The 23559-nt window shown below is 39.7% G+C and overlaps 1 protein-coding gene across 3 annotated transcripts; it reads right to left on the bottom strand.

Annotated features, from left to right (window-relative positions):
- Positions 1–9789: 9789 nt before the first annotated feature.
- On the bottom strand, positions 9790–21729 carry irf2b (interferon regulatory factor 2b). 3 transcript variants are annotated; one of them, XM_051421122.1, is made up of 9 exons: positions 21460–21729; positions 19540–19632; positions 19351–19450; positions 18165–18341; positions 18006–18052; positions 16403–16517; positions 15388–15540; positions 14042–14079; positions 9790–13316 (listed from the first exon to the last, which is right to left on the bottom strand). In XM_051421122.1, exons 2-9 carry the CDS (start codon positions 19624–19626, stop codon positions 13047–13049), a joined length of 987 nt encoding a protein of 328 aa, XP_051277082.1. In that variant the 5' UTR covers positions 19627–19632; positions 21460–21729; the 3' UTR covers positions 9790–13046. The 3 variants fall into 3 exon arrangements, with proteins under 3 accessions (XP_051277082.1, XP_051277083.1, XP_051277084.1); XM_051421123.1 differs by lacking the exon at positions 21460–21729 and adding an exon at positions 21289–21446; XM_051421124.1 differs by lacking the exon at positions 21460–21729 and adding an exon at positions 21335–21421.
- Positions 21730–23559: the final 1830 nt, after the last annotated feature.

Here is a 23559-nt window from a genome sequence, read left to right as displayed (position 1 = left end):
GTTTTCTCTTCGCATCCTACAAACTAACAAACACAATTAGATCGGGTGTTGGATATCAGTCGTTTAAATTTCTTCCACTTGTTCTTCTCTTCTGCACAACGAAAACACACAATGCAAACATACTGCACCGTGATTCAATGAAAGGTTTGACAGGTATGTTCTGTCCACGTAAAAATGTTGTCTGGAATTGAAAATACGGAAGCATCAAAAGTAAAGGAGCAGCCAAAGCACGAGATGCTTGAAAGCTTTGAAGTGCACCTGATTCCTTTCATCATCCTCAGTGTGCAGTGGGGACTAACATTAGTTAAAGAGACACATGACAACATCAGCTCTCAAAAACACTGAGCTGTGGGCAAATTACTCTGCTGTGGTGTGACTTACTGCTTAGAAAAAATGTCCATTTTGTTCTGCTCTAATACTGATAGTGACACAGAAGAAATTCAGCTTTCAACCAGTTTATTAAACATTTCTCTCTGTGCCTCTCTAATGGTTGCTCCTTCCTGCCACAGATCCCTTTTTATGATTTTGGTTTGCTCAAAATAAGAAAGACTGTGTTGGAAGCATCATGGCTGAACAGAAGATGTTCACACTTAGCTGAATAAATCTGAAAACATCAAGCATCCACATGAGTGCTTTCAGATCATTTCCAAATGCTCTCAGTCGATGCTGAAAAAGCAGTTCAATCACACCTTCTTCCTCCTCTTCTGAAACAAACAACCTGTCAGTGCCATTGTTGTGTTCCCTCCTGCTAGCCCAGCTAACAGCGTAGTTTCATTCATTCATTTTTTTTACAAACAGAGAGCATTCTTAAGAGAGCAGAGGAAATGAGGGGAGAGAGAGAGGGGGAACGACACGCAACAAAGGAGCCCAGTCGGAATGGAACCATGTAGTTCATGGTCGGCAGCTTCACGCCAAAAAAAAGGCCCATTTCTTGAATGTTTTTCTGTTTCTGTTGTCCAACAACTAAATTAATATAAAATAGTGAGTGTGACTCGGAACCTGTAACAAAGTATTTGCTAAATTGACTACGTTTATATGTCCAACCCGCTTTACAGTTTGCACCAATGGTTAGGCAAGGATAGAGGAGCCAGGGATCGAACCACCTACCTTGCAATTAAAGGGCAGCTTTGGTATTTTTCGACCTGGAACCAAGAAGTTTTGAATTTGGTCCAAGAGGGTGGCATGGAGGCCTTAAGAGGTGACAGAAATAAATGTGAATTTCATGACAAACAATTATGTCAATATTTGCTTGGAAGAGCCCCCAAATGAAGATATCTGAATTCAAAAATCATTGCATTATTGTGGCACATTAGTAAAGCATTGAATAGCAATATCTAAAGGTGGCATTAGAAATCATAAAATTGTTTTATTTCCAACATTTCTGTAATTTTTTCCAAATACACATCTTATTTTCATTGAACTGTAGCCTTTAGTTTAAAATGTGTCTATAACTGATCATTAACTTATACGTTTTTTTTATCACACATTTAACACATTTTTCAAAATTAATCAAAATTAATGTGTTTTGACACCAAACTGGGGCGGTATTTTTTAGGCTGCAGCTGGCAGTTGCTGAACAGGCTAAAGCATAATCCCAGTGGGCAATTGTGCATCGTCAAAGTAAGTCCATTTAAAGTGCTTGTTTTGGGTACTGACCGGCTCAGATAGATTGATAAGTGTCTAAAAATGCACGACTGTACAGTCAAATTAAACATTTTATGTGCCTTTGACTTGATACGCTTGTTGCAACATGTCCTCCTCTCTCCCAAAATTTCAGAATGAGACTTCTCCTTGAGTCCAGCAAAAACAAGCACTTTAAATAAAATAATAAGGATACGTTGTAACCCATTTCTCTGTGTTCTTATACACTGAACCAAATTAAAAACTTGTTGTTCCCATTAGTATTTACAACTTTACAACCACACACCTGTCATGTTTGAGCATAGATACATAATCACTTTCTCTGTTCACGCAGATACAGGTGGACATTTTCTGATTCCTCCACTCTGTAAAGCTTTTTTTAGGCTCGGTTTGAGAAAGAGAAGGAGCAGCACCTGCAGAAAGAGAAAGACACTGCTGGACATGCTGTCTGATTGACAGGCGATTTCTGAAAAACAATACAGCAACCACTGTTAAGCACCAGAGATGGAAGGAAAAAATAAAAATAAATATGATGTCAGGCAGTACCACATGTGTGCATTGCTTTATGGATCACTCACATACAGCCCCGACTGCAGCAGACAGACACTTTTTTGAACTTCTTTCTTTCGGGGCTTTTGTGTTTCCCCCCCATGTCTCTTGTTTCTTCTTCATCTTTCCGTCTTTCTCTCTTTTCTCTCATCCTTTGCTTCCTTTGTATCATATTTCATAGGCTGCAGTTGCCAAGGTAACTGACATAATTCATACGGCCATCAAGTCAGCACTCTTATTACTACTTACCTCTGCAAGCCTCAGTGTGTTTGTGTGTCGAAAGCTTACCTAGATTGCCTTGTCTGTCTAAGTAAGTGTGTGTGTCTGTCTGTGTGTGTGTGTGTGTGTGTGTGTGTGTGTGTGTGTGTGTGTGTGTGTGTGTGTGTGTGTGTGTGTTTGTGTGTTCGCGTGGCCTTTGTCAACCTATATTATTCTCTAGCTTCATCTTTATAACTGAAGTTGGGATTTTTCCTTTAGTTTTGCAGAGTTTCAAGGCTAGTGTAGGTATTCAAACTGTTCATCTTGTGTGTGTGTGTGTGTGTGTGTGTGTGTGTGTGTGTGTGTGTGTGTGTGTGTGTGTGTGTGTGTGTGTGTGCATGTGTGTGTGAGAAGTTTAATTGTTTTTGCAAAAACTAAAGTTGAAGAAAGTGAGAGATGAAAAGAGGAATAGAGAAGGACACAGAAAACTCTGTCTCACACACACCCACACACACAAGATGTGTGTGAACACACACACACTCTTCACGCCACTTCACTGCACGATGTACATATGTAGAGTGATACAGCACACACACATGCAGAGTGAAGTCCCCTCATCTGCTCTCGTTCCTCTCCTCCACGCACACACACACGCACACACACACACACACACACACACACACACACACACGCACACACCTGACTTCATTATCTGCGCTCTGCGATCAGGATGTCAGCAGCAGCAACCATGGTAACAAGTAGAGAGAGAGGGAGAGTGTTGAGATTCACAGCCACTTCACACCAACGCATCATTAATGTCATTTAACTCGCCCCTCGGTGACACTTTCTATCTCTCCGTCTGTTTTCTTCTTTCGCTCCCCCCTTCTCCCCTCCCCTCTTTCTTCCCCTCCTCTCCTCCCCCTACGCTTTTCTCTCACCCATCTGTCTCTCTCTCTCTCAGTCAGGTTTTTATACGGGACTTTGCTGATGACTCACAATACCTGGTTACAGTCCAATTTGTGCGTGCGTGTGTGTGTGTGTGTGTGTGTGTGTGTGTGTGTGTGTGTGTGTGTGTGTGTGTGTGTGTGTGTATGTGTATGCCAGGCCACATCTTGCTGCCTCATTGCAACACAGCTGCACTGTGCAGCTGTAGGGGGAGTCACTGTGAGGGCTAATCACTGACATACATTTATTTTACTCAGTGTATGAATTATCCAGTGCAACACCTCCACTGCAGCGCACTGGCATTAGAGATATGCAGTTGGGGAAAGATCCTCTCATTAGGAAAAAATGGGCTTCCATTGAGCACAGTACGTGGAATCCCTGATTCACATGTTTTATGCACTCGACTGCATTCCTGCTGAGCTTCTGCACTTCTCTGACTAAATAACACTTTTTTCTTTTTGCTTCTTCAGACATAATTTCTGTGTTATGATATTTCATTAATGGGTGAGATGGGAAAGGGGGGAGATAGAAATGCACAGTAAAGCAAAGTGTGAAAGTCTAATTAATATTTTAGAATATTCATAATCTATACATGTATTCTTACCGAAACTGCTGCTGAGGATTTTTGTCTGAAATCCTGAGTAAATAAATCTGCTGTTTTATGTGAAAACATCCATTTTTAAACCACTAGATGAGTTATATTGTATAGCATTGGCGTTTTTGTAACTTGCATCAGTTTTAGACACAGCCAACACAATAAAGCCAGTAAATACATGTTTCTAAAGATTCTAGAGAAGTTTGTTTGATGGAAGAGGAAGGACAGGCAAGAAAAGGGGGAGAAGAGCTGAAGGACTGGGGTGATAAATGGTGCTACAGTGCCATCTGCTGGTACAGGGTGGCACTTCCTGTAGGAGCAATTTAGTTTTTAGGATATTGCTGAAGTCGTGTGTGTGTACTATTTGAAATAAGATGGGCAATGAAACAAGTACATGAGAGGAGACTTTCACACTGTTCAACCTTTCCTACACCAGGCTAGGAAAAAGGGGTTTAAACAACATATCAAACTAAATAGACCTTGTAACGTGATGTTACATTTGAGCCAAAAATGATGAGGATGTTGTTACATTTCAACACTTAATTTACTTCATGAGTCTCCTAACTTTAACAAAGTACTTTTAACACCATGATCTTTTTGTGGTTTTTGTGTCTAAACCAAACTAAACTTTGGTAACCATAGTGTTACCACATCATGAAACTATGAAACGCTTCTACACTGTAAAACCAGATACATTTGACAAAATAAAATGTTAAAACTGATTAGATGGAAAATTTTAAGTCAAACTAATTAAACAAAACTAAATTTTGTATGTTAAAAAAAACACTGCTTTTGTCATTTTAAGTGACACTGACTTCATTTTGTTTTTAATTAATTTTTGTTTGTACTGTGAAAATAATTTTTAAAAAGTACTTAATTTTTCACCTAAAATACTAGCAAAAACTGGCTTATGAAGAATCTTTTTTAACTTCCAAAACTGAGTTTATGTTACTTCAAATGTTCAATGTGATCCATTTCAACAATTCAACAGTTAAAAAAACTTTTTTCATTACATTATTATTATTATTATTATTTCATTACAGTGTATGAGCCTATCTAAAAGACAGTTACAACATTTTGTGTTGTTTAAACCAGAGGACTAGTTGGTACTGGCCGATCTCTGGGTCTATAATGAAGCTGTAATCTACTCGGTGCACTGTGCATAATAGGAACTTGGATGCAACATACACAACACACACACACGGCTGTGGGTGGAGCTGGATCAACAGGGGCCCAACAGCTTATTTTTGCCCTGGGGCACAACAAGCTACTACTCTAGCCACGGCTGCTGCATGTCATGAACTGTGATGAAATGTTTTTAACTTTCAGCAGGCACACTGAATGTCTCAGTGTATCTTCAGAGAAAGAGGTACACGCCAGGCCCCGGTTGGACATAAAACTGAAAGGTTTTGCACCACTTAGTTCTGAAATGTCTACAAAGCTATTTTTCTGCAAGAATTCCAAAAACCATAATAGGTTTTTTCCATTATTACAGCATCACATCAGAGCAGCACTGAACACATTGTACCTGTAATTCAGAGAGGAACTTGGTGTTATTTATTATGTGCAGGAGACTCATACAGCCCTGTGGAAAAATGTAGAAGATTACTTGACTCCTGAATCCCCTCTTGCGTGTCTATATACATCTGTACCTCTGCATTTTCCACTTTATAGAACAAACGGGGAAAGCAGCCCACACTGGGTGGAATTTGACTGCTCTCCTGGAAACACTGTAAAAAAAAAAAAAGGCATTGAAAGTATGGTGACACATACAGTAGATCTTTTTTATCTCAGCATATTTATCAGATATGGAAGACTCCTCGTGCTGCGCCCCTATCTGTGGCTGAGCCATGACAAATCTCAGAGTGTAAGGGTAGATTGAAGAAATGATTACATTTCTGTCCCCGACTCTTCTCATCCGACCTCAAGTCACCTCTCCTACTACATTCCCCTCCTTACCGTCTCTAACCTCGTATTCCTTCCACTCTTTCCTAACCTCTTCTCCTGCTTCCTTTAGTGCAATATCCTAGCAGATGAACAACTTTGAGTAAAACTGACAACCCAGACTAAGTGACATAATTTATTGATATTTCATATTATATTCAATGCATAACAATGACAGTACAGAACAACTGATAAATAGCGAACACAATAACTGCAGGAGGTTTGAGTAAAATGAGGGATTTGGATGAATTCTGTATGTATATATTATGTATGTACGCACATATATCCTCCACTAGTAACACAGGACCTACTGTAACGTCACTTAAGCTTATTCCTATGAGAATGATAGAAAGAAATGTAGAAGGGGAGGAAGAGGGGAAAGAAGTGAGAGCAGAGGAGTGGCAGCATACTGTAGTAGTATGATTTCCTTGTCTCTTGTGTATTGTTGTTGCTGCTCCTTCCTCTGAAAGCTTGCATTCCCCTGCAGGCCTGCGATCAAATCTCCCAGAAGGCTTTAGCTTTTCTGTCTTCATATCTGCATTCTCAAGAATAAATAAAACACAATCTGAGTGTATGTTATTCCTGCAGGCTTAGAGACATTTTTGATATGTCATGTAGGACTTACTGAGGCTTTTGTTGATATTCAGAGGAGAGTATTGGTGGCCCAGCATGTTGTAGAAGGAATAATGGTATATCTTCTTCTGCTAAGCTTAAAGTCTGGGGACCAAATGAAACTGCAGCGAAATGTCCAGTTCTGCAGACGTGTTCACATTTGCACATTTTGGCCATACAGCGTGCTGGAATGGGTTTTTCAGTTCCAATAGGTAGAATAAGCTGCTATAAGCCATATTTTCATATCAACAATGGATCACATGACTCCCGGTATGTGAAAGGAGTCAATTATCCACCTGAAACTTTACTGTTTTGGTCTTTTTACTTTAAAGATGGACGACACGTCTCCCTTCCTTCCTATTGTACAAAAATAAAGCCAAAATATCCCGGGTACGGCCGCTGCCTTCTTGTGCTGGTACTATCATCTATGTCTACTCAGCAAAGAGGTGATCAGGGTTGGAGTCGCAGTGTTGAGGAACAGTGGGGGTTATAACCTATACTGCAACTAGCCACCAGGGGGCGACCATGATGTTTTGGCTTCACTTTTATGGAGCTGTTATGTCATCTATCTTTATAAAATGAATGGTCCTGTCAACAACAAAATGCTCTAAAAGGAGCTGGCTAGCTGCTGAGCACAGTGGAGCATTAAGCAGCTAAAAAGCTATGTCACAGTGTGTCTTAAAGCTGGAGGCAAGAATGGGTCTATTTCCAATATTTGCCACTTGTGTAGGAAAGTAGGTAGGGGTTTACAGTAGTATCACATTAACTAGTAACAGTCTAATTTTAATTTAGCCACTCAGCTAATCAAGCTGACATGATATGAGCTTGCTGTGTTCGGGGTTGTTTGGATGTTGCACACTCTTAGGCTCCAAATATTGATTCAGTATCAATTTCAAATGTGTACTCAGCTCTGTGACAGCTGTGAAGGGAAAACACGCCCAGGGTGACTCTTGAAGAAGCCACCCTTTAATAATGAGAAATTATTAACAGCTACCCTTGACAAATCTCTGGCTCAGAAGAATCTTCAGCTGCTGTTCTTTAGAAGGTGTTGCATAAGAAACAAGAGGACCACACAGCTCTCCACAAGCCTCTGCAAATGAGGAAGGTCATCATGCTGCATTGGGAGAAGATCAGTCCAACTCTACAAAAGTCCAAGCTCAAAGAGCAAGTCGCTAGGAGATCCAGAAGCGACAGGACCACGGGTACTGTACACTAGATGTCTTCAGACCTGGTTGAAGATAAAAAAAATGAGAGCTTGAGTGTGCAGACTGATGTGGCAGCAGATCCGATCCAACAGCAGAGCGCTGACCCATCAGAGCAAGGCTAGGCTCGCCCAGATCCAGGAGGTCAAATCCTATCTGGTGGCACAAAAAGCAGCTGTGACTGAACTGAAGAATGGGAGCACACAGGTGCAGACCATTAGAGCTAAAGATGAGCTTCTGGCTTTGAAAGACCAAAGAATCAATCAGCTGTATGTGTGAGCTCTTTGAAGGGGAAAAGCCACATCGATTAAATAAAAGATCTGAGTGCTTCTTGCACTGCTGTTTTAAAACCTCGCGCACATTGTTTTCTGTGAATGATTTGCTCTGCCCTGCACTTTGTATGCTTGAACTTTACAACTGTGACATATGTATATGTATATATTATTCACATTTTATAGTCTTTTAGCACAGCCTTAGGAGCATTGCTTGTGCATGAGACAAATAAACCTTTGAATTTCTCACCTTTGCATTGTGTTTGTCATAATTGACAGACTGCAGCATTTTCAAAGCACCAAGTTTAGACTGAAGGTCTTTTTTTCTTCCTGATTTAAATTTATTTTGGTGTTTGAAAGTTTTGGGGCTTCATGACTCTGCTATAATTTGCTGATTTTCTTATATTTTGTTAGGATGTTAGGATCGTTCTTCTTCAGCCTTTATATCATGTCTCAATGCCCAATGTATTGTAATATTGTGTATAAGGAAATTCAAATAAATAAATGATAAACAAAAAGGCTGAAACAAACCATTTTTTAAATAAAACTATTTCTTTATTGGAGAATAAAATCATTTCAAACAGTAAATACAACAGTGTTCATATATGATATTCCTGTTGAGAAAATGCAGCTGTTGTGCTTAATTATAGTGATTTCATATACTTATCTGGCCCTACTATAATATTTGAAAAATATCCCCACCGGCATTTGTTTCAACATGTGAACATAATGATGAGCATAACATTGAAAATACAACTGGTCCTACATTTATCAGAAGCTGCAGTTTCACTTTTCAACAGTAGATGTCATAAGTGAGACATCAGTGCAGAACTGTTTACCTGTTTGCAGAATAGTTTATCTTCCTTCTTTGACTCAATACAAACCTTCACAGCTTATATAAATGTAGAATGCTTTCAGGAAAATGTGTCCAAATTTAAACTATGACTAAATTATAAGTATGAATAAGTTTCACTTAAATTTTTTTGTTAGTAAGTTGTGTTTTTTTCCTGAAAATGAGAGCAGGGGATTTTATTTTGACTTTGCTGAGCATGCTATCAAGATAAATTACCTCTAAGAGATGATTCATTTCAACGTTGTCCACTGAAAAATATTTAAGGACATTTTTAGAGTAGCTATTACTTTTGTTTCCTCCAGTATTTGAAGAACTTGTTAGAGGGAATAGAAAGTCAAGCAGGGACTTTTTGAGATGACGCTTACTGTTAGTGGTCCAGAAGATTAAAGAGTGGGGGGGGGCAGCCATGTTGATACAAGCTTGTGAAAGAGAGCAAAATATAGTATACATATATGGATTATATACACTGAAAGACAGACTGCTTACTATGACTAATGGCATGTGGTTAGCAGTTGTCAAGGCAACTAGTGAGCCGTCCACCGAGGCCTCAGAGACAAACAGGAAGTAGAGTGAGAACTGAGAACAGCAACTGAAACTGAAAGAGCAGTTAGTGCTCTGGTTAAACTGAATGAGTTGTGCATGAAACATCTGCTCTGACAAAAAACCTAAAACCACACACACGAAAACAGTATTTTCCACTCCGCGCACAAACCTCGATATTCTCGTGCAGTTGTTACATGCATCAGCTTGCACACGTCAGCGCCAAACCTTTATTTCTTATCAAACCTGAGCTCGAACCTCAATTTTCCTGAGAAGTAACATGTACTTTACAAGGAGGACTTTGTTTTTGCTGGACATTTTTCTTTCTTCACTGCAGCAGATACACAAGTTCTCTCTCATAAATCATAAAACTGGACTCTGATCTTTAAGATAATGAATCCCTTCTACGTGTCATAAAGCACATTAACCACCTCGGAATAAATACAAAAACAAGTCTTTATTCAGATTTACATGTTGATTCACATGTGTTCATAATGTACAGAGAATAAACAGTTGTGACATGTAGCAGTGAACACATCTTTGCTGCATTGTGAATAAGCAATTACCTCCTTTTTCCTTCTTTGAACTGAATGGTAATATTGTCCTTTATGGTACCAGACAGAGACACACCTCGGTTTGAATTGAACAGTGAATCAGTGGCTCTGATCACATGAAGAAAAACAGGTTGGAAGGCTAAACAAACAACATGATCGAGCACGTTCTGATAGCATTATCACATCTCCACCACAACTTTCACTCCTTCTGACTTCTGGCTGCAATGATGTCCCTTTTATACACACACACACACACACACACACACACCAACACACACACACACACCAACACACACGACAAAGCAGAAGCGGACTCTACTTATAAGTGCACTTTAGTAATTCCTTGGTAGACATCTTTATAATAACACAGACAGGCTTTTGAGGCAATGTGAATTATAGAACGGCTGAATATACGATCAGTTAGAACTTACAGATCAACCCCACTTCCATATTGAAACCATAAACTTTAATTTAAGTTAAGACATTTGGCCTAGTGTAAAGGGCCTAATATGGGTCATGCTGTTAATATGCAAAGCGACACTTATAGTAATTAGGCACATTTAAGTCTCACAAAGAATTAACAGCATCTGATTTGATCTTTACAACTACAGGGTTGTGTAAATCCCAACTGTTATTTTCCAATATGTAGAGGATGTGATGACATGGCTGAAGATAAAAAAAAAAAAAAAAAAAAAGGGCTCAAGAACAAATACATGGTTAACAAAAAAAAAAAGAGCAGGCGTTTGTGACGGCTGCTGACAAAATAATCAGCATACAATGCTTTAAATATATCCTTTGTATTGCAGCCCCTTGAGAACTATTACGAAGTGAAACCACGCAGAAATAGAAGCATGTGATGAGAGATTCTAATAAAGGCACATGAAAGAAACATTTGGTAAAGCGATGCCTATTCTCGCCCTAACCCCCCTGATTCGTTGAGAATCTTAAATAAAATTTGCCATGATAGTAATGTGCATCCAGTGTAAATCTCTCTAGTGCTTTGGTTCAAAATCATGGCAGATTCCTATTCTTCCTATTGTTTTCCTACAGGAACGTTCAGTTCCCACTGGAGTTTGCTAAAGGCAGCCTGTGCTTTAGCCTGCCTGCTGCCAACACAAGTAGCTTTCTGATATACCTTTTCCTAACTGAGGAGCTGCAACTCTAAGGGGTCCTAATATGAACATTTCATATTCTGGTACTTTTTTTATTTATTTATTTATTTTTTTTTAGGTAAATTACATTATGCCAGATAATAATAAAACCACTGATCTTTCTCCAAAACTGACACAAAAAAGGAATATCTTCCTTTTGCTGCCATAGCTCATCATTCTGTGTATATATTACTTTAAGATGTCAAAATAATTTTATTTTTAAGACATCAGGATTAAGGCTAATGGCTGCTGCGCTCCAGACTAGGAAGAACGGAGAGGAAGAACACAAGACTGCCACATCTGTGCACCGAGGTCGACTGGGGAATGGGGCGTTTAGAGCTAAGAGACTAGACAGTTAAAAAACAAGAGAGCTCAGCCTCTGCTGATGACACAGTCCTCTGGGATGTCTCTCAAGCCCAGACTTCCCCGCTCCATGTTATCACTGCCAAGAATATGCACTTTAAATGCACAGAATTAACTGCAGATTGCCCTCACTTCTCTTACGGTGACTCAAGTTAACCAGGTCAAGACTCTCTGTGCATAAAAATATGGCCAACGTCTACTAACGTCTACGTCCACTAAAGCGCTGCTGTCCCAATCCACATCGGGGCCGGATATACTTCCTGAAAGCTACCTGCACGCCTCACTAGCAGACTAAAGCACAGATAGTTTGAATCCAGCCATTTGAATCAAAAGGCACACATCTTCAATAAGGCTTTTTTTCACTCACTCAAGCACTCACTCACGCACGCACTCACTCACGCACTCACTCACTCACCAGTGCTGTCCGTAAGGTGCTGAAGCGGCTTGCAGGCATACATACATATGAGCTATGTACATTATTAACACCAGGAGGCAGAGGAAGGGAGAAGACACGAATATATAGTTCACAGTCTGTCAGTCTGTCTGTCAGTGAGTCTGTCGTTCTTTTCTGTCTGTTCATCTGTCTGTGTGTTGGCGGGTACATTGTCCTGAGGTCTCCAGACAGACAGACAGATACGTTCGCACCCGCTTTCCATTGCAGGGCAAATGTGGGCTATGTCAGGGCTTTGTTCTTTATCTTGATAAACAACTCACCTTTGATTGTTTTTGCAGCTTGCTGCGAGTAAAGCCGGTTTGCCAACAGATGTAATCTCCTATAAAAAGTTGTGTTCATTGTTTATGAACGCAGGTTGATTCCGGAAATACATAATCTTTGTTGCAGCCATGTGTCCCAGCATTTAGTGCCACGTTTCATGCCAACACTTGAGCTCACACTATTTTGAAAAAGCAGGTTCCAATACTTAATGGTGAATCTTAAATGACATGTGGCTAAATCTGGCAACTTTATGAAGGAGATGGGAAAAATGTAGATAAAATACAAAAACTAATTCCTGTGATGAACTATTAAGGACTGTTTGACATAAAAAGTGAAGGTTTTAAGTGCAGCAAAATAAAAACAGTGGATTTATGAGGATGTAGTTTAAAACCTACAGCTAGGCAATACTGGCTCAGAGATGATGGATTAAAAAAATACATTCATCTACAAGTTGTGCAATAAAAAACATTAAGACATTTTTACAATTAAAGCTAATTTTACTTTCATTAGATAAAAGTGGTCTTTTATTTGGCATAGTGTATGCTAAAGTGTCAGCACAAAGCAGCAGAGAAAATGATCTACCAGTGACACGTGGATGATTACAGTGTCTAAAAGGCCAGATATAATTCATGGACATGGGCCACAGATGGTCTGCAAATGGGCTTAAGTGCTCACCAAATAGTGAGCAAGTCAAACCATGGCTAATTTACTTAACACCGGTCGACAAGCTCCCCGATTAAAAGGAAAAGTGAGAGTCATGGCCGGGACAGAAGCTACAATAAAATCAAAGGTTCTCTCCATGTCGCCCTGATGGAGAGAGATGGAGCAATCTTTGTCATTCCTATGCCCTGAAAGCGGTGGTGGTGATGGTGGTGATGATGATGATGATACTCCTTCATCTGGGGTCAGAGGTCAGGAAGAAGTGACATCAGAGGTTTTCATAATGACACTCGCGCGCATCTCATGGGTGTGGCTGGCTGCCGCAGACTCGAGAGAGTTCTGGCTGTAGGCCGGCGTCCAGCCATCAGTGTGGTAGCTGATGAGGGGGGCCGGGTCCCGTGTACTGGTGACCCTGAAGTTTGGCTTGCTCGCAGTGACGAAGGTGGCCATGCCGGGAAGAGGGAATGTGGGAACCCTGAGAACTGATGAGCTGTAGTCCCGCCTCAGGACTGCGCTGACACCCTGGAAGTTAAAACAATGCAAAAAGGAGAAGGAGAAGAGGAAGGTAACATATCTGTATAAGCAAAACTACAGTCAGAGACATAACGGCTGTGGCTAATCTCTGACGTATGTTGGCCATGAAATTGTAATACAACACCAAAAACACCACCACAAAAAGGATCTGAGCTGAATCAACGCCTCTGTGATACAGTCTAAATATTTGAACATTATGTGCTTCACAGGCTGTTGCTTTGGAATTCATTACATATAAAAGTGTCTATGTTACTGTATCACACCTATTCTTACTGAATACTATTAAAACATTTCAACATTACAACACAGTTAAGAACACTGTACTCTTACCACTGATAAGAGACAGAGTGAGAGTGCGTGCACGGGCATGTGTTCACTGTGGGTACAATGTACTACAAAGGACAACCTCAGATCAAACTGTTAATGTTTGACAGTCACAGTTCCTGACAAGGCCCTCCCTTTTCTCAGTCTCTCGCAACATTACAGGAAGGAACACACACACACCACACACACACACACACACACACACACACACACACACACACACACACACACACACACACATACACACAGACACACACAGACACACACACATACACACACCCTGTTTCAGCAGTAAGGTTGAAACAGGTAAAAACCTGTTTATCTGAAGACCAGAGAGCAGTTAATAATTCATTCATCGGTCTCTCCTCTGTGCGTTACAAGAGACTCACCTCTTTTGTGTCTTCTGTGTCACTGTCTGTTTCGCTGGCTGTACAAATAAAGACACACATAAACAGTTAAATTAGTATTCAGGAAATGGAAATTTTGCAACAAGCAATCTTTAGATTATATACAGAGAGAACCATGTGGGGAACGGGAGAAAGAGGAAAAGTCAATTCCTGATTTTAACCAGAAAATAAACCATCTACAGTTTAAACAGAGTAAACATCTGCATACAGTAGCACAATGAAATGCATATGTTAAAGTAAGTGAAGTAGAAAAAAAAAACATGTGAAAGAAGAGAACTACGAATGATTTTCATTTGAACCCTGACTCTTCAAGTCACTGTAGCAACTAAGAAAGAAAAAAAAAAAAGCTCATCGAACAAAGAAGAAAGTTAGATGGAATGATTACAACTGTAAACTGGTAGAGCCAACTCAGCCTGAATGACTGGTTGCGACAATGCATACACAAAGAGAGGAGAGATAAACAGATCTCAAGGTGGTTGCTAATAAAACTATTTAAGATGAAAAAGGGGTCCAGTGTTGATAATGTCTGAGTATCACAAAGTATTTCAGCAGAATCACCATGTTTAGTCTGAGCCTGTATAGTTATTGATCTCTTTAAACAGAAGAAGCACATCTCGTATTGCAAGAGCAAGAACAATTTGACTTCTTTTACTCTCCTGCATAAATCTCCCCCCGAAACGTATTTCTTTTGAAGTTTTATTTTCACTTTTATCTTACGTTTGCTTAATTAATCCAATCAGTTTTTAAGAGTCAAAATCATGTTTTCAAGTAAAAAATCAAGACCTTTTAATGCCTACAATTCTAAAAATTATTGGATTATGGATATTAAACACTACGGACACCCTGGTTTTCGGTTTTACGTCTATGGTTTTTAACATTCAGCTGGTTTACCCACATTGTTCCTGCTTTAAGATACAATCTGGGTACTGAAATACACAAGTTGCAGACGCTTTAGGTGAACGATGCAATGACAGATATGAGCAGTTCATCAGGTCGCAACCTGAAACACAGTTTTGTTATTCGCTGGTTATTCAAAATGAACACCACTTGCACCAAACCAAGAAACTGAGCTGTCAGCCAGATAAAGCTGTGCGTTCCTCCAAAACACAAAAGTAGCATTAACCATGGGAAGCTGCTCCTTTGTGTGTGTGTGGTAGCCACTTTGTTGCTCTTCATAACTGTGGTCAAAGCTGTGGTTCTAAATAACTTTGACTGCTTCTACAAGCCTGGTCCCATTTAACTAACCTATTTATGCTCCTTCTTGTAACAGATTGTGGTAAATTGCGATGTGTGTGTGTGTGTGTGTGTGTGTGTGTGCGTGGTCTCACCGCAACATGAAGACACAGGAGATATCTGGAGCGGGTACGAGTGGGAGGAGCTAACGGTCTGCTCTTCGTTCTCAGTGGTCACTTCAATCGTCTGACAGACGAATGGCAGCTGCTCGCTGGTGATCACATGGTCTTCTACGGAACTGTGAATGGCTGCGAAAGGACAGACGGGATATGTTAGAACGGGCTGAAGATGTAGTTACACATCTAACCGCAGTTGCGAGATAAAGAGTTGTGATTTTCTTTCATCATCCCTTCATACACATCAAGTCTATGACTTAATATTTAGTTCACCCCCAAATCAAAAACACACGTTTCCTTTAACCTGTAGAGATATTTAAGCATAGAAAGAAAACTGTTCCTACATGAAACTAGAGCCGCACAATAAATCGAAATGTTACCAAAATCAAGTATAATAAAGTACTGTAGAGCGGAGATGCCCTGGACTACTAAGCTTGTTTCCCAGATGTAAGAGAACATATGTCACATCATCACCATCATCATCATCATCATCATCATCATTCCCAATCATGAATCATATCGCAATATCTGTCAAAAATGATCGCAATATGATTTTTTTTTACCAGATCTTGCAGCCCCTACATGAAACATGAAAAGACTGTGGATTATTCTGAGTATACGGGAGAGAGAAGAGAGAAGGAAGACATCTCCAAGACTCAGCAACTCACAACAAAACAATCAATATGGATAAAAAGCACGACAGGTAAGAGGTAAAAATGTGAATTTTTGATTTGGGGATGAACTGGCCCTTTAAATGGTGGAAACCATACCTCTAATCAGTGTAAGCAGATACTGCATATACATGGGAAGGATTTAGTTATTGTGCTGTACATGTTCAAGTCAACATCAAGTCATCAACCAGACTGCCAGAAACATTATGCTGTACCTAGAAACACAAACTCTTCTGCAATCACAACACACCCACGGAGAAATATAAACCAAGGTAGACCCCGAAATAGCCCCAACCTATTCATAAAGAAGACTTGTGTAGTACCTGAGGCGCTGTCCATCACTGTAAGCTCTACTGTTTCCTGCTTGATCGCTTCCTGTTTGGTGTAGTCAATAGGTCCACTGTAAGCGTCAGGAAGAGTCCGGTCTGGAGAAGCTATCTAATGGGGGGAAAAAAGAGAAAGAAAAAGATGTATCAGATCAATATATAGTCCATTGTTCATGCAGAGTTTGATTCTAAAAAGAGGAACAACTGTATTAGCAGAACATACAAAGCAGAAAACATGTAATTCAATCTCCATTCATACCAGTTATATGCACACCAACACTCACATGCCCATTTAAAACACAAAATCCTCAACATAATAACTCAGGCTGAACTCTAATAAGACAACTGGGAAGTAGTGACCCAGTGCAGAGACTTGCTAAACATTTTAAGTGAGGTTTATAAATAGCCTATTCCAACTAAGACCATAGCCGGATACAAGCTAATATCTGGAACATTTCAGGCATGTAAACACACAAATGAAACTGACCGAAATACCCTAAACTAACCAGCCAATATTAATCAAGTTGGTGTCTTGTTTATTTCTAACATACTGATAGTTTGAGGGGGGGTTATTACTCATTGAATTCTTCAGTATTTCTTAAATGAAGTACTCTGGGAGGGTTACATCAACGTGAATGTTTCTAGAAGAAAACGCAGTGTAAGAAAGTATACTTTGATGTACTGAAGTACATTTTAGGCTATGTATAGAACAGTTAAAAGTCAATAGTGTTTTCTATTCCTTTTTGCTGACTCTTGAAACAGAGAATCAATTCCATCATTTCACTACTCATTTACAACAGGAGGTAGCAGCTACTGGTTTTACATTTTTTTGTTTTGCATTGCTTGGAGAGTCAGAACCAAATGGAGGGAGGAGGGCTTGTTTACTTCACCTACTCTGGCAAAAGTGTGTCATGTGGCAACTGGATTGTTCATGTTAGTCAAATCTGCCACCTCAGAATTGAGCAATACTTCCAGAAAAACCCTTAGCTTTGCTTTCACATGAAATGTCTCTGTAGGTATTCTTGTGTGTCACATGTCACTGAACAAGCCAGGAGGACAATTAATTGCAAGGCAAGTGTGGAAATGAGAGACACGCTCTTTTATTGTGGTGTTATCGTTTCCCATCGTACTACAGTTCTTCTGCAGTCAAATCTAATTATTCATAAGTCACATGTGAACATCCTCTTTAAGAGATTTTTTTGTGCAACGTGCCCACAGAAACCACTACCCTATCCTGCCAATGTTGTGGGTTTAATGTGTAAAAAGAAGTTTTGCTTTGTGTACTGGGGCTGCATGATATGGTAAAAACATCATATTGAGATTATTTGGACAGATACTGCAACTCGCGATTAGGTAGGAATTATCGTTTTTGCATCACAAATTGAACAACTACTAAAGTTATGATGATGTGAAATGTTTGGGGGTTTGTACCAATTCTGGAGAACAAGATGTGTAGGGAACCTCTGCAGCACTACAGTTCTTCATTACAATGTTGTTTTGTCACACATTATTTTTTTACCTTTATCAAAAACATTACAGCTCTTGTTATTTTGCATATTGCACTAGATATTTCGATTAATTGTGTAGCTGTTTTGTGTACCTCTTTATTTCCCTTGGGCCTCCCCTCCTTATCTGTTTTCTTCTTTCCTAGATGGACATACAGAGAGAAACCATTTAGAAATTGATTTAAAGTGTGTTAATACAGTAAATATAGAACTCAAAATAAATCAAATCTGTGATGATCAGCAGCAGCACTCACCTTTCTTCATGCTCCTCTCTGACGAGGACAGCATCTTATAAACTCTGAAGGCGTTCGTTCCCTTTTTGATACTTTTATCCTTCACCTCCTCGATGTCCGGCAGGCTGTTCATGGCACAGCGGAAATTAGCCTTCCACGTCTTGGGATCTGGACGGTCTGTGCCGGGCTGGTATTTACCTACACAGAAACAGAAAATCACAGATGGCCTATGACACAAAAATCACCATCATTTTCCAAGTAAATAATCAATTTAATTATTATTATATTATATTTTCATCATATATGATTCAGCTTGGATTTGCCCACTGTTCTGTTAGAGATGAATCTAAAATATTTTTTTGTTATGTACATTTGTTGGTCTGCTTAATTGTTTTTCTATGTTTAAAGCCTGTTTTACTGTAGAAAAGTTTATCATCATTTAACAATTGTCTGCTAGTTTGATGTATTTTCTTTAAATAATTACAAGAACATATGTAAGTTTAGGTCAGTGGACTTGATAGCTATGAAAATTAAGCAATTCACTTCATAAACACACTTAATACTGCAAAATCAGTTCAACTACTGGTCATTGAACTAAGTATTGCTAGTGAGTATTGATCCCAATAAGCTACGCCTGAACACACCAGCTGAATGCTCAATGATTTCAGCTACATTGGAGACACCTGAAGTGTAGAAGTGAATATAAACTAAGAGTTTCCACTAACTATCTCTTTTTCTGGTGCAGGGGAAGAATCAAGCTGATTTTCAAACATTTTCCTCTTTACAGACGCAGCAAGGACTTACAGAAACGCTGTGTACTTCCTAACAAAAGGTACCTTAAGTAGGGATGCACCGATGCCACTTTTTATCAGACCAACTAAAAGTAAAAGTATGAGTACTTAATAATAACCATTACAGCTCTAATAATGACTAGAAACACGATGGGTCTTATTTTCATCAGAAAAATCGATGACAATTACGAGCACGAGGACAGAATCAGGCCCGATACAGGTATCGGTGTATCCCTAACCTCAAAGGGACTGGGACACTCCAGCAACTTGATGATTTTTGATTTCTTGTTTAAAAATATTACGCAAATCGAAACTTTCTTTGATTTTAGACAGAGAAGTCCTTGCGGGTCTGGCATGGGAATGAAAACCACTTAAAAAGAGAACCAGTGAGTGTAGAGCGTAGCTCTGTGTATTACCAGTATGGATGGCCCATCTCATGAAGAGCGGAGCATCTTTCTCCAGGTCCCAGCCGTGACGGGCAGCATGCATCCATGGTATCTGGAAGATCCTCTTTTCCTGGAGACATTTACATGGTGTCAGCTCTTTAATTGTAGTATATATGTATATGTGTGTGTGTGTGTGTGTGTCCATCATTGTACACTTACTTTGTTAACCCATTTAAGCCCTGGTATCTGACAGGAGTTGATCTGTTCCTCCAGCCACGGTCGCATCCTCATTCTCTCTACTGGCATTGTGTCCTGTGAACACACAAATTCAGACACAAACACACAGTCACGTATATGTCTATATATTTATATTATAATGTACTATGATATTTTCATTTTGTAATTAGTAAAAGGCAACGATATAAATATCAAAACATAATGCTGCGTGTTTTATTCCGCCTAACGATGTGAGAGGAAGCAACCACTTAAGATTATTTTCCATGCAATCGTCCTTTGTGAGCAAAACAAAATGAGCCCAGTTTGACTGTGGTTGTAAAGATAAAGGGTCATAAAATACTGTTCACAAATAAAAACTGTCAAATCATGTCTGTAACTGCAGCAACGTCGAGCGCTCCTATCCACAACCCCACATTGTCTGGCTTCATCTGATTAAAGTCAACTAAAATATTACAGGAAAGAGAAGAGGGAGGACAACAGAAAGACCTGGAAGAAGATCAGAAATACAGCGAGTGAGAACAATCTTCACCCACCCAACCATATTTGATTTAAGAGCAGGGTTATGATCTCTGCAGTCTGATGTGTTCAAAGTCCGGTGGGCCAGCTCAGCCAGTGAGCCTGACACTCCCCGTGCACAGTACAGTGAACACACACACACACACACACACACACACACACACACACACACACACACACACACACACACACACACACACACAGCGCCTCCTGACGTGAGAACGAGCTCCCTAACAGGTCAAACAGGGTGACATGGCACAACATCAAATACAAAATATTATCCCTTATGAGCCACAGGGTTGAAACTTCCAGCTGCATCCGGCTTACTGCTCGGTGAAACACTGTACACAGGTTGACTGCAGGACAATATCATACGCTCCATATTACCGTGGAAAACATCAATACTGTGTGGTAGTTGTAGATGTTGAATCAGACGTTTGTAAGGCTGTATTGGTGAAAACAGTCACTAGTTTTAAGGTTAAAATGAAAAAAGAAAAGGTCAGATTATGTGGTTAAGCCATTAACTCACTGCTGGTTGTACTACCATGTGGCAATGTGTTGTTTTTCTTCCCGATTGCACAAGGACGGACATTTACTACCTTTGGTTTTAAAAATAAGTAGGTAAAAGTAGTCAGGCTGTATGGATAGTATGAATAACACTGTCTGCATGATAGCTAATTATGACTACAACGCAGAAAGTCTAATAATATCACATTAGTACATTAAAACAATGACATTTATATACGCTTAAGTAAGACTTACCCTACTTACTAACAACCACTTTTACAAAGCCTATTTATAAGTTGCAAAAACAGGATATAAAACACACTGCTTACAGTACTCTGATTTACTAACACATGCACAGAGGCCTGAATACACCACGAATAATGTTCACCAGTCAGTCCTTATCTCCTCACACACACACACACACACACACACACACACACACACACACACACACATACATACATACACAGCTACAGCGAAAACTTACTGCAAACTGTCCATGTTATCAAAAATAGAAGCCAAACCACCGCTGACTTTTTTTTTTTTTTTTTTTTTTAGGATGTTTTGGTTTATTTGTGCTTTGAAGTTTGATTTAACCATTAGGAGGAGGGTCGGGGGGTCAAGTCAAGTTAACCGCGGTGTGTTTGTCTGCCAGCGTGCTGACCCAGAAAAACAAACCCGATCCAAAAGTGAAAATAAATGCCCTACCTCGTCAACAAACGCCGACAAAAGCTGCAGCTCTACTTTCACTTACACAGCGAGCAAGGGAGCCGTCATGTCGTCCTGTAGGATTGCCTCTGTGTGTGTGTGTGTGTAGTGTAGTGTGTGTGTGTGAGCGCAAGTCAACAGCGTTTTAACATGCGGAAATAAAAATGTTACCTGGTCAGTTTTTGGACGGCCTGTAGCTTCCCAGTCCCGCTGTCGGAGACAACAAGCGCGGCGGATGAAGTTGGACAAGTTAATGTTATTAGTGGTTTTTAAGACGGAGGAGGAGGAGGAGGGGGGGAAAGGGAAAGTGTGGCCGTCGTTTATTTCTGTTTCTGTGTCCAGACCGAAAGCAAAACAGCGACTGGCTCGGGGAAGTGGGGGCTCGAGCTGGAAATCCCCCTCCTGCTCCCGTGCTCTCGCTCTGGGTTAAAATCTCGAGCGGCGTCGCGGAAGTCTCTTTTGGCTGCGTGCGCGCACCCCGTAAAGAAAAGCTGGTCGCGAAGAAGAGAGATCACTCCGCGCGGATTTCTCTGGGGGGACACCTTTCCCCCCCTCATTGTGATTTATTGATAAACGTGTTAGTTCAATTCGATTCAAATGAGGTTTATTGGTGTGGGAGACGTTTACATTGCCAGTTTTCTTCAAGTGTGAAATAAAAACAATTTAAAAAAATGGACATTAAGAGATAAAAAAATAAAGTAATTGTAATTTTTACCTATTACAAATACACTGTATATACACAGGTAAGTAAAAAAAAAAGACTTATATAAATAAATATAAAAAATAAATACAAATAAGTGAGAATAGAATAGAATGGGTGTCTTTAAAGATATTTCCTCTGTATGTATGTACAGAAGACAAAGTGTGTCTACGTACAGAGGATGCACAGTGCCAGTGGTCAGTGCAGGTGTATACAGGTGATCTACAGCCTTCATGGTGGTTGGTTTCCATTGGAAGTCCTTCTCCAGTGACAGCAGCTCAGAAATCTTGCATACTGTTTGAACATTGCTGTATTTCGCCCACAAGATGTTGACAATTTTTTTATATTATCAATATTTTTCAAAGTCTTTTTAGGTGGCTGTTATCTCTATTTTTCATATTTAGTTCCTGGGCAGATGTTACATTGTCACCCTAAAAAGATATATTAAATTAAAATCAAATTACCCCGTGTACCTGTGTATACATAGTTTGTACATTGATATTTTGCACTACCAGTCCACATATTACCAGGCACTATCAGAGTACTATGGTTTTGGTTAAATATATAGTTACAGATGTTATTATATCAGTTTTGATATTTCATTTTATCTTTTATCTTTGCGTTTCCTTTAGTAGTTTGTTTTGTGAGTTATAAGTACTGACTTTGGCTGCTGTAACAACACAATTTTCAATTGTGATTAATCAATTATCTCTGAACCTGAGTGTCAAGACCAATTCAGATCAGAGGGGCTTTGTTTGCACGGGAAGCAAGTGTGAAATACAACAACAAAAAGGTGCATAAACAGATTAGGCTTTCCTTTTTCATGCACCTTAGAGACTGCAACAGCTGGTAATAAGGCTGAGAAACACAGCTGATATTCCACCCATACATAACTGCAACACCGTGGACAAATGTTGCAAATATCACTAAATCTCTATCATTAAAACACATGTAAGGTTGGGTGAAACAAAACGTGAGGGTGTTGCCAACTGCAGAGGACCACGTGGTGAAAACTAATTCCAGCACCGAATCCTGTTTCTTCAAAAACATAGACGATCTTTGAGCTGGATTTCATTTTCACTTCCTCTGTAACCCTGCAGCCCTCCTCCCCGCCATCCAGCCCTTTCTGCGCGGTCGGGGCTGGAAACGAAACCAGAAACTTACTGTGTGTGTGTGTGTGTGTGTGTGAGACAGAGAGATTAAACATCCCACCTGCAGTTATTTGGAAAATGCACATTCTTACTTCATTTGCCTGTGCTGAACTGATGTCCTTTAGTTAGTGTGTGTGTGTGTTAGACCTGTGGCCATTTTATATTGAACACAAGAGTTATATATAGGAGGTCTTTTATAGGCTAACCTATAGCTGCACTGCTGATTAGTTAGAAATGCAACTGTTTGTTAACAGTAAATTATAGTATTGGTTATATGTCACCAAAAAATTTATTAATATAATATTACATTAATATAATATTCCCATAATGTTAAAGCAGATTTGAAAACGTTTACTTTCAATATTATGAATGACTTTATGTTTCTACTTTAAAATAAAAACACATTCATGCATTGGAAGC

Source organism: Dicentrarchus labrax, unplaced genomic scaffold (genome assembly GCF_905237075.1).
Source record: "Dicentrarchus labrax unplaced genomic scaffold, dlabrax2021, whole genome shotgun sequence".
In the NCBI taxonomy this organism is placed as follows: domain Eukaryota; kingdom Metazoa; phylum Chordata; class Actinopteri; family Moronidae; genus Dicentrarchus; species Dicentrarchus labrax.
The sequence above is the reverse complement of the archived record's forward strand: the minus strand, read 5'-3'. Positions and strand labels throughout refer to the sequence as shown.

Bases quoted from the DNA above. Each gene is read 5' to 3' on its own strand.
- irf2b (XM_051421122.1), bottom strand. From the start codon at position 19,626: ATGCCAGTAGAGAGAATGAGGATGCGACCGTGGCTGGAGGAACAGATC. The intron at 18,342-19,350 runs GTAATACACAGA...GTTTCTGTGTAG, and splicing joins GAGATGGGCCATCCATACTG to GTAAATACCAGCCCGGCACA. The intron at 18,053-18,164 runs GTGAGTGCTGCT...ATGTCCATCTAG, and splicing joins AGAGAGGAGCATGAAGAAAG to GAAAGAAGAAAACAGATAAG.